The following is a 15,000-nucleotide window of genomic DNA, read 5'->3' as shown; positions in this document are numbered from 1 at the left end:
AAAAGAGAGGATTTCCCCCTGTGCAAACAGCCAGATCTGAGTAGGCACTGGGTCCCATGTTCAAGATCCAGTGTGTCTTCCAGGAATTTTTCTCCAACGGACAGGGGTTCAAGTAGATGCCCAGATCTGCACGCTTCTTTAGGTTGGTGGGATGGGAGAAGATCAGCCACGATTCGGGAGTCTTTGAGGAGGCCAAGGAAGACTCAGACCCCCGTTGTGGAGAAGGAAAACTCACCATGCTACCTTGACAACCCTTACTAGGCCCCTCCAGCTTCTGAGACTTGGAGGGGGCTTCGAAGAGATGTCCACCATCTCTGCTGAAGGCTTCGACCCGTCTGTCATGGCTACGGGAATTGCAGTATAACACCAGGCTATTATTCTGGTCCATCAACTCAGCCATTTGGCACTCCAGTGTTTGCAGTGGTTTTTGGAGAAGGTGGCCCTTCTGCCATGTCTTCCCACCATCATTGCTATAGAAGGCGAAGGAGCAAGGTTTGGTGCCACAGCAGAGTGGGTGTCCAAACACACGTGTGTGGATGTAATAAACATAAGCTGGGATGACCAGCCTCCCGGAGCTCAACTGCACCCCGTGGCCGGGTCCTACAGCAAACGTGACCCAGTTGCTCACATCATCTCCAATCACCTCTTCGGTCAAGTCCGTCATTGGGCTCCAAGCACGTCCACCATCTTTGCTGAAGATGTAGCCCAGCCTGGCAGCGTTTCTCCCTGTCTTGATCTGATGCTGTTCTGACACATTGGCCTCCACACAGATGAAGAACAAGAAAATTGTGCCTTCCTTTGCATCGTACACTGGACACGGATTCATGGTGCGATAGTTGGATAGGACCGCAGTTTCCAGAGTTTGCAGGGGACCCCACTAGAGAGAAGATATTAAATGGTCAGATATTAAATTGTCCATCAAATCCTGGCAAATCATGTTGGCTTTCTTTGGCGAAAAGGAAGAAAAGGCTTGGGACTTATTGCAGCTATTTCACTGCCTATTTTGCACTAAATCATGTTTTGTTTTAAGCCAGCATGCCAGCATTCTACTTCATGCAGCCAGCTAAGCTATAAATTGATTTGTATACAAGCCACAGTGTTCTTTCATGCACACTAGGTATAAATCATGGTTTTAATTTATGCATAACACTAAGTATAACTCGCAAGTTTGTTTATAAGCCACAGTGTTCTAATTCATGCACAGCACTAAGCCATAAACCATACTTTGTATACATAGAACGAAGAATAATAGAAGGGACCTGGAGGTCTTCTAGTCCAACCTCCTGCTCGAACAGGAGACCCTATATACCATTTCAGACAAATGGTGTCCAGTCTCTTTTTGAAAGCCTTCAGTGATGGAGCACCCACAACTTCTGAAGACAAGTTATTCCATTGGTTGATTACTCACCATTAGGAAATTTCTCCTTAATTCGAGGTTGCTTTTCTCCATGGTTAGTTTCCATCCACTGCTTCTTGTCCTGCCTTCAAGGTGCTTTGGAGAATAGCTTGACCCCCTCTTCTTTATGGCAGCTCCTCAACTATTGGAAGACTGCTATCATGTTACCCCAGTCCTTCTTTTCACTAGAGTAGACATACCCATTTCCTACAACCCTTCTTCTTGTGTTTTAGCCTCCAGCCCTCTAATCATCCTTGTTGCCCTTCTCTGCACACTTTCCAGAGACTCAACATCTTTTTTATACTGTGGTGACCCGAACTGGATGCAGTATTCCAAATGTGGTCTTACTAAGTCTACAGCTTTGTAAAATGGTACTAACTGCTTCAGTTATATGTCCCTCTTTTCATTTTTGTATACTTATTCTTTTTTCCCCTCTCAGTTGGTCTGAGAGTTCTTTGTGCAACCATGATGGGTTTTTTTCTTGTTTTTCTATTTTAGTGGTATTGAACTGATCTGGGCTTTTATAATAATATTTTTCAGAGTTTCCCAAGCTTCTTTAGTTGATTTCTCCTTTAAGATTTTCATCCATGGGAACCTTCCCAAGTTTTCTCTAAGTTTGTTAAACTCAGCTCTTTTAAAGTCTAAGAAACTGGTCTGATATGTTGTTTGTGTCTGTTTTATATTGAATTCTAATATGACATGGTCAATCATCATATTTATGATTTTCATCTATGGAATCTTTCCTAAGCTCTCTTGTTTAAAAAGCTCTTTTGTTAAAATCAGCTCTTTAAAAGTTTAAGACACAGGTTGGATTGTAATCTATTGCAATAATTCCAATATGATGTGGTCACTCTCGCCCCAAGTTCTGGCAACTTCAGCTCCCTCTAACACTTTTTCCCTGTTAGTAACAATAGCAATAGCCCTTAGATTTATATACCGCTTCACAGTGCTTTAGAGCCCTCTCTAAGCAGTTTACATAATCAGCATTTTGCCCCCAACAATCTGGGTCCTCATTTCACCAACCTCAGATGGAAGGCTTGAGTCAATCTTGAGCTGCTCAGAACCGAATAGATGAACTGCAGGCAGTCGGCAACAGCAGAAGTAGCCCGCAGTACTGTATTCTAACCACTGTGCCACATGGCTCATACAAATTTCTTGTATCTCCTATTTTGTAATTGGGTTTTCCATCCTTCCCATCGCTCTCTACCTCCTTATGTTTTCCTTTTTTAATTTCTACTTTCTCTTTAGTCCTTATATTATCTCTTTATATGATTATCTAGTGGCTTTTGCTGGGAATTAGGTTCTAATTGGTCCCATTCCCCCTCTCATTTTAAAGTTTAAAGCCATTCTGAAATAAGATGACATTTTGTTTTCCAAATATATTCTTTCCAGTTCTTTTGAGGTGCAGTCCATCCCTTGCCAACACCAGTGTTTGTGTATAAACGCAAGGGTGCGATTCTACCAGTTCACACCTATTTGCTAGAACCGGTTGTTAACATTCTAAGCAGTTCGGAGAACCGGTTGTTAGAAGAAATTACTGGCCTAATCCTGTAAGGAAGGCAGGAAGGAAGCATTCTGGTGTTGCTTACAGCAGTGGCCCCCAACCTTTTTTGAACCAGGGACTGGTTTTATGATTCTTCCACGGACCAGTACCTTCTACTACTAGTCCCTAAAGCAGCGCGGAGCTGCTTTAGCCGGGCTTCTCTCTCCCTTCTCAGTCTCTCTCACCTTCCTCAGTGACCTGTCGCCCTTCTTCTTTCCAGCCTCGGGCAAAAAAAAAAAAAAAGACTTGGCGCAGCCGGCTAGAAAGCACGCCTGAATTCCTCGCAGCTTCCCGCCTCTGCCTGCAAGGAAGTGGGCGGCGGGGGTGGGGTGGGGGTGGGGGGCGAGGGGTGCAAGCATGGGCCGGGAAGCGCGACCTTCCCCAGGAAAGTCGGAGACACAGCCGCCGCTGCAGCTACTGCTGCTTCTTTGCGCTCTGGCGACGGACGCCGTGGCGCTCCTTCAGCGCCTGTGCTCAATCTGTTCCTCCGGGTCGTGGTGCAGCAGCAATAGCAACAGCTTTATCTACGCACGTGCGTGTGTGTGGTTGACGGGGGAGAAGGAGAAGGAGAGGAAAAGGGAGACTAGCGCTGGGCATACCGTAGCGCTCTTTTCTCCCTCTCTCCCCCTCGCGGTGCCCAAGCTTTGCGGCCGGGTAAAAAATGGTCCACGGACCGGTACCGGTCCAGGGACCGGTGGTTGGGGACCCCTGGCTTACAGAAACTGCCTCTCCGTTAACCCTTATTACATTCTTGGCAGGACTAGACTTCCTGTCTCAGGAATCGATTTTACAGTTGACAACGTTGAAAAAGCACTACGCAACCTAAAACCATCTCTATCTATTGGACCAGATGGAATATGTGCCTACTTCTTAAGAAAGCTATCCACTGCCATAGCCAAACCTCTAAGCATAATCTTTGAAAAATCTTTCAGAACCAGCTCCTTGCCCAACCTATGGTTACAAGCCACAGTCATCCCCATCTTCAAAAGGGAGACCCAAGCCTAGTTGAAAATTACAGACCAATCTCCTTATGCTGCGTCACCTGTAAAGTCATGGAATCAATTATTAACCAATCCATCATCCTCCATTTAGAGACAAACAACCTACTCTCCAATAAACAATTTGGTTTCAGAAAAAAACTATCCTGTAATCTGCAACTCTTACACTGCAAAAACATATGGACTACACAACTCGACCAGGGCAAAGCAATAGACGCAATCTACATAGACTTCTGCAAAGCCTTTGATTCAGTGGTACACGACAAACTACTCCTAAAAATAAAATCTTATGGTATCTCTGGACAACTGAATAACTGGATAGAAGCATTCCTGTCAAACAGACAACAAATGGTCAAAATTGGGAACGCCCTATCAAATCCAGTACCTGTCAACAGTGGTGTTCCCCAAGGCAGTGTTCTAGGACCAACTCTCTTCATAATCTACATAAACGACCTTAGTGATCATATCAAGAGCAATTGCGTTCTCTTCGCTGATGATGTAAAGCTGTTCAACACCACAGACAATACTACTACCCTACAAAAAGATCTAGACTATGTATCTGAATGGTCTAACATATGGCAACTTCAAATCTCAACAAATAAATGCTCTGTCTTACATATTGGTAAAAAAAATCAGAAAATAAAATACAAGCTGAATAGTCAAGATCTTGTTGATGACCCAAGCTCTGTAAAGGACCTGGGAATACTCACCTCTAATGATCTAAGTGCTAGAGCCCACTGCAACTACATAGCCAAAAAGGCATTAAGAGTTGTTAACCTAATCCTACGCTGCTTTTTCTCTGGTAATATCTCACTACTAACCAGAGCATACAAAACATTTGCTAGACCAATACTCAAATACAGTTCATCAGTCTGGAATCCTTATCACGTATGTGATATTAACACAATTGAGAAAGTCCAGAAGTATTTCACAAGAAGAGTTCTCCACTCTTCTACCCGTTGTAGAATACCTTATGCCACCAGACTCGAAATTCTAAAACTAGAAAACCTCGAATTACGCCGTCTTCGGTCCGACTTAAGCATGGTATATAAAATCATACATTGCAATGTCCTACCTGTCAATGAATACTTCAGCTTTAACCATAACAACACAAGAGCACACAACAGATACAAACTCAAAGTAAACCGCACCAAACTTGATTGCAGGAAATACGACTTCAGCAATAGAGTGGTCAATGTCTGGAATACTCTACCCCAGGGATCCCCAACCTTTTCGACGCGCGGCCCGGTTCCGGCGTCAGCTGGCGCCGCCATCTTTTTTTGAAAATCACTTCCGGTGACGTCACGGAAGTGATTTTCGTCAAAAAGCGGCGCCAGCTTCTGGTGAGCTTTTTCGGGTAGAAATGGCTTTCTACCCGGAAAAGCTCACCAACGCTGGCGCCGCCATCTTTTTGATAAAATTGCTTTTTTACCAAAAAAGATGGCGGCGCCAGCAACCAGCGGCCCGGTAAGGCTTGTTCCGGCCCGGTACGGTCCATGGACCGGGGTTGGGGACCCCTGCTCTACCCGACTCTGTAGTCTCTTCCCCAAACCCCAAAAACTTTAACCTTAGACTGTCTACTATTGACCTCACCCCTTTCCTAAGACGTCTGTAGGGGGCGTGCATAAGCGCACCAATGTGCCTACCGTCCCTGTCCTATTGTTTCTCTTATTCTTTTATTTTTCTTATATGTACCCATTTCATATATTCACAACTATGTATACACTTGTACTTATTATCTTGTAAACAATTGACAAATCAAATAAATAAATAAATAAAAATAAACTTCTCTGGAGTTAATTTCCCCTCCTTTGCTGGTACTTTGCTTGTGTGGAGTAACCATTCAAAGTTACAATGGCACTGAAAAAAGTGACTTATGACCCTTTTTCACACTTACGACTGTTGCAGCATCCCTACAGTCATGACAGGCCAGGCGAGGAGATGTGTACCTCGATGTGAGTGATATTGAATTGGCCACACCCAGCCAATAACATGACCACTAAGCCATATCCACCCAGTCACATGACCACCAAGCCACGCTCCCAACTAAGCCACGCCCACAGAACTGGTTGTTAAAAATTTTGAATCCCACCCCTGCATAAACGTCTTGCATAAAAGAACACTGCAGCTTGTGAAATTTATAGCTTAGCATTGTGCATGAATTAGAATACAAGCCAGTGTTCTAATTCATGCACAACACTAGACGCCCTTCTATCTCAGCCTATTTCCCAAACTTTTGATTTGATAATCTTGTCTGGAATCCCTCATTCACTAAGCCACGATGAAATAAGCTCAGGCTAATACTGTATAAAACAAACTTAGCATGCTGTACTAGGGTAGCAACTCGGATCTGTGCTAGTCTGGTTCAAGCGGTTGTGTGAACGCAGTCATACGACGACATGATATGGAAAGACAATCTACGGGGTGCTTGGACTCCACCTGAAAGGTGGAAGATGGAACGAGCAGAGAATCACGGCTGCTTTGGGGCTGCAGGGTTACCTTCACGGACAGGCCCTCTTTCCGTCCACGTCGCATCACCAGTAACTTGGCGTGTTCGTCCCGGGGAGAAGAGCGCTCCTCCGCAAAGGCCAGGAAGGTGGACTCCGAAGGCAGGTAGAGCAGAGCAGGGATGCGGTAAGTGAGGTCCCCCTCCTGGCGGAAGACGGTCACCTTCTCAGAGACCCCCAAAGTCTCAGCCATCTTTTCTGGAGGCGGGAAAATTCCAGGAGGGGGAAAAAAGAGACGTCAGATCACGCCGACATTTCTAACCTTCAGCAATAGAATTTTCAGCTCGTCGGAATGCTCTGTTGTCAGAGTTAAGGTAGGAGGACTTTAACTCCCAGAACTCCCTGGGAGAATTCTGGGAGTTGAAGTCCACCCATCTTCGAGCCCCTGAGGTTGAGACACGTGAGGTTAGGCAAAGGCAAGCCCCTGAAAAACAAGCAGGAGGAACAGAATTTCAATAGAAGAAAATACCTGTAATTCGGCGTTGCCCCCAAAACGCTTCTTCAAGAGGCGACTGGACTTTCTGGTTCTTCTTTGCAGAGGTTTCGCTTCTCATTCAAGAAGATTCTCTTGCCTTTTAAATATAGGAAGTCCTCAACTTACAACCACCAAAGAGTACAAAACGTATGTTGCTAAGCGAGACATTTGTTAAATGAGTTTTGCCCAGTGGTGGGATTCTGTTTTTTTTACTACCTGTTCTGTGGCTGTGGTTTGGTGGGCGTGGCTTGGCGGGTGTGGCAGGGGAAGGATACTGCAAAATCCCCCTTCCCTCCCCACCCACTAACCTGCTTTCCAGCTCCCTTCTCCTGTGCGGGGCAACCAAAGACCCAGCAGATCAGCTGTGGCCGTGGCTTGGTGGGCGTGGCTTGATGGGTGTGGTGTTCTGTGGGTGTGGCGTGGTGTGGTGGGCATGGCATGGCGTGGTTGGTGGCTGTGGCTTGGTAGGTGTGGCAGGGGGAAGGATACTGCAAACTCTCCATTCCCTCCCCACCCCACTAACCTGCTTTCCAGCTCTGTTCTCCTGTGCAGGGCAACCAAAGAAAAGCCAGCCAATCAGCTGGGACTTGATGGGAGGTGGAGAATAGATGGGGGCGGGGCCAGTCAGAGGTGGGATTGGCCAGTTCTCCGAACTACTCAAAATTTCCACTATCGGTTCTCCAGAACCGGTCCGAACCGGTTGAATCCCACCTCTGGTTTCGCCCCATTTTATGAACTTTCTTGCCACAATTAGTGAACCCCCACAGCTATTAAATTAGGAACCCAGTCGTTAAATGAACTTGGCTTCCCCATTGACTTTGCTGGTCGCAAAAGGGGACCACGTGACACACCCCAACCCGGGGACGGTGCAAAACCGTCATAAATGCAAGTCAGTTGTCAAGCCTCAGAATGCCAACCAACATGACTGCAGGGATGCTGCCACGGTCCTAAGGGTGGAAAAAAATAAAGGTCCGAAGTCCCTTTATTTCAGCGCCGTTGTAAGTTTGAGCGGTCCCTAAATGAGCCGTTGTAAGTTGAGGATTACCAGTATTTTTATTTTTATTTTGTGTTCAGGAGAGCTGGTTGCATCTCAGCCAACTTCCTTAGTCAGTAAAGGAGCAACGGTTTCCTCATATTTGCCAGCCTTCTGCTGCCTTTCACAAGTGCTAGACCAATAGACCAAACATTTGCTAGACCAATACTCGAATACAGTTCATCAGTCTGGAACCCACATTACGTATCTGATATTAGCACAATTGAGAAAGTCCAGAAATATTTCACAAGAAGAGTTCTCCACTCCTCTACTCGTTGTAGAATACCTTATGCCACCAGACTTGAAATTCTAGAACTTGAAAACCTTGAATTACGCCGTCTTCGGTCTGACTTAAGCATGGTATATAAAATCATACATTGCAATGTCCTACCTGTCAATGAATACTTCAGCTTCAACCATAACAACACAAGAGCACACAATAGATACAAACTCAAAGTAAACCGCACCAAACTTGATTGCAGGAAATACGACTTCAGCAATAGAGTGGTCAATGTCTGGAATACTCTACCCGACTCTGTGGTTTCTTCCCCAAACCCCAAAAACTTTAACCTTAGACTGTCTACTATTGACCTCACCCCTTTCCTAAGAGATCTGTAGGGGCGTGCATAAAGCGCACCAACGTGCCTACCGTCCCTGTCCTATTGTTTCTCTTATTCTTTTATTTTTCTTATATGTACCCATTTCATGTATTCACAACTATGTATACTCTTATACTTATTATCTTGTAAACAATTGGCAAATCAAATAAATAAAAATAAAAAATAAATAAATAAAATAAGTGGCTTCGTCTATCTATCGGAATCATTTGGGGTTTCTGTCCTCTGGCGGTGGGGGAAAAGGGGAGGGGGATGAGAACGGTCCAGCCTGAGTGACAGGTGTCAATCTAAGCAAGAATGCCCAAAGGAGGGGTTTGGGGAGTCAGGGAAGGGGGAGTGAAACGAGGGACCCCCTTTTCCCTTCAACCATCCATTGGGGTGGAAAGCCATGATGGGGTGGGGGACGAGGCCTCCTCTGGCAATTATCTGGATTTTCCTCAAACACCCCTCCCCCAATTGCATCATGGGGAAGGGGGGGGCAGCACACTGGACCCCAGGGGACCATGCTTGCCCACCCCAGGAGCTGGGGTTTTTGCCCCCTCCCCAGGATTCTCCCTCCCCCTGAATCCCCCTTTTCTCCTCCCCATAATCCCCTTTCTCCCCTCTCCCAGAATCCCCCCTCCCCCAGGATTCCCCCTTTCCCCTCCTCTCCCACAGCTCCCCCTCCCCAGGACTCCTTCCCCACCCCCCACCCCCGGTTTCCCCTCCCTCCGGTTCCCTCCCACCCATCCCTCCCGGGAATTCCTCTTTTACAAAACTTCTCCCTCTGGGAATATTGAATTGCTAACTAGGGCATACGAAACCTTTGCTAGACCAACACTCGAATACAGCTCATCCGTCTGGAATCCGCACTGTATATCGGACATTAATTACAACTGAGCGAGTCCAGAAGTATTTCACGGGAAGAGTCCTCCACTCTTCTGCCCGCAACAGAATACCCTACACCGCCAGGCTTGAGAATTTGGGCTTGGAACAACCTTGAACTACGCCGCCTACGGTTGGACTTAAGTGGTAGTACACAAAATTATCTGCGTACAATGTCCTACCAGTCAATGACTACTTCAGCTTCAACCGCAACAATACAAGAGCACACAACAAATACAAACTCAATGTAAACGGCTTCAGACCCGATTGCAGAAAGTACGACACCAGCAACCGAGTGGTCAATGCCTGGAATGCACTGCCTGACTCTGTTGTTACATCCTCAAACCCCCCAAACTCCTTTAACCTTAAACTAGCCACGATTGACCTCACCCCATTCCTAAGAGGTCTGTAAGGGACGTGCACAAGGGCACCATCCTGCCTACCGTCCTTGTCCTACTGTCCCCATTTATTCATGCCTATTTCCTGTATAAATATAAACTCATGTTTATACTTACACCTATTAACTTGTAAGCGGTTGACAAATCAAATCAATAAATAAATCTCCGCGCCTCTCACTCACAGCGTTGCGGATTCGCGGCCCCTGCTTACAAAGATCTGCAACCTCAGACCTCCCGTTTACTTCTTCTCCTCCTCCTCTTCCAGGCGCCAAGCACATCTTGCAGCGCATCGCCAAATGGCTTGAGGTTGGGAAAAAACCCCAAAGGGAAAGGTGTGTGTGTGTGCATGTGTTGAAATTGCATCAGGTTTTACAGCTGAGCCTGCAAGAGAAGCGCATCCTGCACGCGTGCAAGGGGTACATCAAGGCACACAACATGCACCAGGCCGACGCATGCACGCACACACACACACACACACACACAGGTGCATCCCAGGAAGGGCTCTGAGGACGCGTGTTCAAGAGAACGCGAGGGTACGAAAAGGGAACTGGCAATGCAGTCGTGTCTTTGGTGACACCCGTCAATGCAACTGAACTGAATTCAAGGCAGGCGTAGCACGTATGTGCGAGGGGAAGCTTTAATTTTACCTACGAGGCTGGGTATGCGTAGCCTAACGAAGAGAAGCGATTAGGGGGTGACAGGATAGCAGACTTCCAATATCCGAGGGGCTGCCCCAAAGAAAAGGGGGTCAACCTCTTCTCCAAAGCCGCTGAAGGCAGAACAAGAAGCAACGAAGGGAAACTGATCCAGGAGAGAAGCAACCTGGAATTAAGAAGAAACTTCCAGACAATGAGGACAATTAACCAGTGGAACTACTTGCCACCAGAAGTTGTGGCTGCTCCAACGTGGGAGGTTTTTAAGAAGAGACTGGACAGCCATCCGTCCAGAATGATATAGGCTCTCCTGCTTAAGCAAGGGGGTTGGACTAATGGGACACCTTGTATGTAAATATTTTATGTGACCGACTGAGCTAGCCGATGGCAGATACATAGATCACTGAATGATTCTGTGCGCAACTCAATCTGCCTGCCTGCTTGGCCTGATTTTGGGTAAAAGTTGCTCCTTTTTTAATAAAAAAAATTCAATATTTACATACATGGTGTGTTGTGAATTAATTTTGTGAGTTTGCTTGCAAGCAAATTTTATGTGACCGACTGAGCTAGCCGATGGCAGATAGATAGATCACTGAATGATTCTGTGCGCAACTCAATCTGCCTGCCTGCTTGGCCTGATTTGGGGTAAAAGTGACTCTTTTTTTAAAATAAAAAATTCAATATTTACGTAAATATGTATAATATTTACATACAAGCCATGCCCAGTCAGTCACATGACCACCAAGCCACACCCACAAATTAGGCCGTGCCCACAGAACCAGTTTGTGGTCCCTGGGATTTAAAATTATGAGTTTGGTGGTCCCTGAGGTCCAAAAAGTTGGCAACCCCTGCTTTGGACAATAGGTTGACCCCCCTCTTGTTTGGGGCAGCTCCTCAAATCTTGGAAGACTGCTATAATGTCACCCCCCCACCCCCACTTAATCTTCCTTTTATCTTGGGATCTGCAATGATTTTAACTACCGGAATATGCCAGTTGCCAAACACCTTGAATTTTCATCATGCAACCGTGGTGATTCTACAACAATTCTAACTGCAAGAATGGGTCATAAATCACTTCTTTTAAAAGGCTGTTGCAACTTTTGAACAGTCAACTAAACAAAGAAAATCTACATTCTGAATTTTACTGGAATATTCAGAAGCTGGGGACCTGTGAGACTTTTGCGGAGGCATGACAGACATCGCTATAATTTTTACAAATAACCCAAGGGGAACTAACATGTTCGATACACCTTCCTCCTATTTTCCTAATGACCACCACCCAGTGGACAGGGCTGAGAGAGGGCGATTGGCTAAACTCACCGTCTCCTGGTCATTGGCCCAAAGTCACTCAGTACTCAGTACTGCTTTCTAGCGTGGTGCTTAAATAGATTGGGGTTGAGTCTCTGTTCCAGGGAACAGGAAAGTGAATGATTTATTTATGTAGATTTTAAAAAATTCCCATTTTACAAGGGGAATTTTTAAAAAACCATGTATCGTTGGCTGGTGACTCCAGAAAGAAATTGTCTGGAATGTATAAAGGTACTTCAAATATATGTTGGAATAACATGGACAGTATTAAGAATCAGTTTATTATACTTGGTGGATTTGTAAAAAAAAAAAAAAAAAAAGCCAGGAATTTCTGGGTTCAAAGACATATTTAAATAGATTTTTCTCTCATCTTTATTATTTTATAAACACAAGGAGTTTTCAAGATCAACATTCAAACCAAACCAGGTTATTTTCTTGCTGAGGCTGCTGGACAGCCAATTAGAGAAGAGTCAAGGAAGATATTAAACAAGATTTTTAACATGATATTGCTGTGAGGCAAAAACATACGTGCAGGAATGGAAAGAGCCTGAAATTTCCAGAATGGAACAAATGGCTGAAGATGACAGAACTGGAAGAGGTGGAAAAATTGATTTAGAGAAAAACCAACAACTACATTTATCAGTGACTGTAAACCCTCAATGGACTTTCTGCTGAATAAAGAAGAAAATATATCAACTTAACGTTTTTGAAGATTAGAAAACGTAGGAAATGATGATGTAACTTTAGAGAGGGCAAAATACCTATAACCATTGTCAAGAAGATCAGAGCCTGAGTTAATACAATTCTTTTTTTTTTCTCATATTTTCTTTTTGCATTATTTACTATTTTTCCTCCTTACCTTTAGTTTCTCCTAGGGTGAGCTTCTATTATGGTTTTAAGATGCTGTTAAAAATTTCTCCCATAAAAATTACACATAAAAATAAAATGAAATGTAAACAAGCTTTACACTATAAACAAACGTAGTTTGACTTACGATCATTCATAACAGCAGTTCAAACTTATGACGGCCTTGGGGGAAAAAAGTGACCTATGGCTCGTCCTCGAAGTTACGACAGTTGCACCAGGCCCACTACATGGCTTCACGATTAGTCACCTTCCCAGCCAGTGAATTGGGGAAGTCGGATTTCCTCAACGACCGTATGATCCACTTAACGACCACGGTAAAAATGGTCGTAAAATCAGGTGCAGTCATATGGTGACTCGCTTAACAACTGCATCGCTTAGTGACCAAAATTGTGATCATAAACTGAGGACTCCCTGTATTAAAAATCAGAATGATGCTATCCCAAGGCTTGGGATAGTAATCAGCTTTAAATGCATTTCGGAATGGCATCAGAGTAGGAGATTACCTGGATCCGTGTGTACAGGCAGTCCTCGACTTACGACCATTTGTTTAGTGACTTTGAAGTGACAAGAGCACTAAAAAAGGGACTTGTGACAGTTTTTCACACTTATGACCACTGCAGCATCCTCATGGTCACCTGATCAAAATTCAGAAGCCCGACAACAATATTTATGATGGTTGCAGTCAGGGGTGGGATTCTACCGGTTCGCACCTATTTGCTAGAACCGGTTGTTACCATTCTAAGCAGTTCAGAGAACCGGTTGTTAGAAGAAATTACTGGGCTAATCCTGCAAGGAAGGCAGGAAGGAAACATTCTGGTGTTGCTTACAGAAACTGCCTCTCCGTTAACCCTTATTACATTCTTGGCAGGACTAGACTTCCTGTCTCAGGAACTTCTCTGGAGTATTTTTTTTTTCCTCCTTTGCTGGCACTTTGCTTGTGTGGAGTGACCATTCAAAGTTACAATGGCCCTGAAAAAAGTGACTTATGACCCTTTTTCACACTTACGACTGTTGCAGCATCCCTACAGTCACGAGAGGCCAGGCGAGGAGATGCGTGCCTCGGTGTGAGTGATGTTGAGCTGGCCACGCCCAGCCAGTCACATGACCACCAACTAAGCCACGCCCACAGAACCGGTTGTTAAAAAAATTGAATCCCACCCCTGGTTGCAGTGTTCCGGGGCTCACCTGATCCCCTTTGGCGACCTTCTGACAAGCAACATTTCAAGGGGAAGCCAGGTTCCCTTAACCACAGCCTGACTTGTCAAGAAAGGTAGAAAAATAGGGGAAAATCACTTGACGATCCTCTTGCTGAGCAATGGACATTTTGGGCTCATTTGTGGTCGTAAGTGGAGGACTGCCTGTAAACCCGTCTGCATCAATGCTTCACTTAGAAACTAGGATTTAATCCTTCTCTGGAGCTGATGGGCCCCAGAGAATCAGAATAGAGCTGGAAGGGACCTTAGAGGTCATCTAGCCCAGCCCCTCTGCTCAGGCAGGAGACCCTATACTATTTCAGACAAGTGGCTGCCCAGTCTCTTCTTAAAAGCCTCCAGCGATGGAGTAGCCACTACTTCTGGTGGCAGGCTGTTCCATTGGCTCATTGTCCTCACTGTTAGGAAGTTTCTCCAGGTTGCTTCTCTACCTTGATGAGCTTCCATCCGTTGCTTCTTGCCCCACCTTCAGGTGCTTTGGAAGTGTCATGCCCCTGTCAGAGTCTGAATCCGAGGAGGAAGACGAGCAGCTGACAGGGAGTGGGAGTGTGGCTCCATGGGCTGTGGAGAAAACTGGGGAAGGGCAAAGTCCGGCTGGGCAGAGCAGGGGAGAGGTAGAACAAGGGAGAGGGAATTCAGAGGAAGACCCAGGCCCGGCCCACCCCCTTTATTCTAGGGCACACAGGGAGGAACGGAGAAGGGAGCAACGTGGGTTGCGTGGCTTAGGGGGGAGGAAAGGGCCCTGATTCCCTTCATTAGGCACACCTGGGAAGAGAGTTTAAAAGAGATGCATGCCGAATGTGGCAGCTTCTGGGAGCAAATGTGAATTTATCTTGCGTTGACTTTGATTAGCTGCATTCCTGGTGTCTTCCCAACCATGTTGGTTTTGCCATGCCTTCAAGCCTGAGATTTTTGCTCCTGTCCTGCCAAACTAATTACTTCAGTTTGGCTTGTTTGGACTTTTAAGTTACAGTTTTTGTTGACCATGTTTTGGACTTGATTCTCTGCAGCCCAAGGCTGTTCCTGGGACCGTTTTTCTCCAGCTCAGAAGGTAACCAGGACAATTGGGGGTCAAAGTTGGTGCTAATAAAGGGACTCCCACTGATTATCTGACTGTGTTGCCTTGGTGC

The 15,000-nt window shown here is 45.6% G+C and overlaps 2 protein-coding genes across 4 annotated transcripts in view; both read right to left on the bottom strand.

The window, feature by feature from the left end:
* LOC113431200 (sialidase-3-like) overlaps nt 1-15,000 on the bottom strand; it is a 24,736-nt gene that overhangs the window by 1,292 nt on the left and 8,444 nt on the right. Inside the window, exons 2-3 of one of the 3 annotated variants that reach the window (XM_087965973.1) lie at nt 6,437-6,642; nt 1-877 (exon numbers count right to left, since the gene is read on the bottom strand). The exon at nt 1-877 is cut by the window's left edge and continues 1,292 nt beyond it. In XM_087965973.1, the coding sequence (XP_087822099.1) occupies nt 1-877; nt 6,437-6,637 (1,078 nt within the window). In that variant the 5' untranslated portion in view covers nt 6,638-6,642. Of the gene's footprint in view, nt 878-1,408; nt 1,670-6,436; nt 6,643-13,952; nt 14,094-15,000 lie in introns of those variants that run through there. The other 2 variants (XM_087965972.1, XM_087965971.1) reach the window with 2 other exon arrangements.
* The window catches only part of LOC113430673 (sialidase-3-like), a 21,406-nt gene continuing 20,957 nt past the window's right edge, over nt 14,552-15,000 (bottom strand). Inside the window, exon 4 of the mRNA XM_087965964.1 lies at nt 14,552-15,000. This exon is cut by the window's right edge and continues 303 nt beyond it. The gene's annotated coding sequence lies outside the window, so the exon portion shown is untranslated.

The sequence above is a fragment of the Notechis scutatus genome, chromosome 5 (genome assembly GCF_049901735.1).
Source record: "Notechis scutatus isolate UNSWTSFEM ecotype Mainland chromosome 5, rNotScu1.2, whole genome shotgun sequence".
Taxonomy (NCBI): Eukaryota; Metazoa; Chordata; class Lepidosauria; order Squamata; family Elapidae; genus Notechis; species Notechis scutatus.
This window is presented reverse-complemented; position numbering and strand designations above follow the sequence as displayed.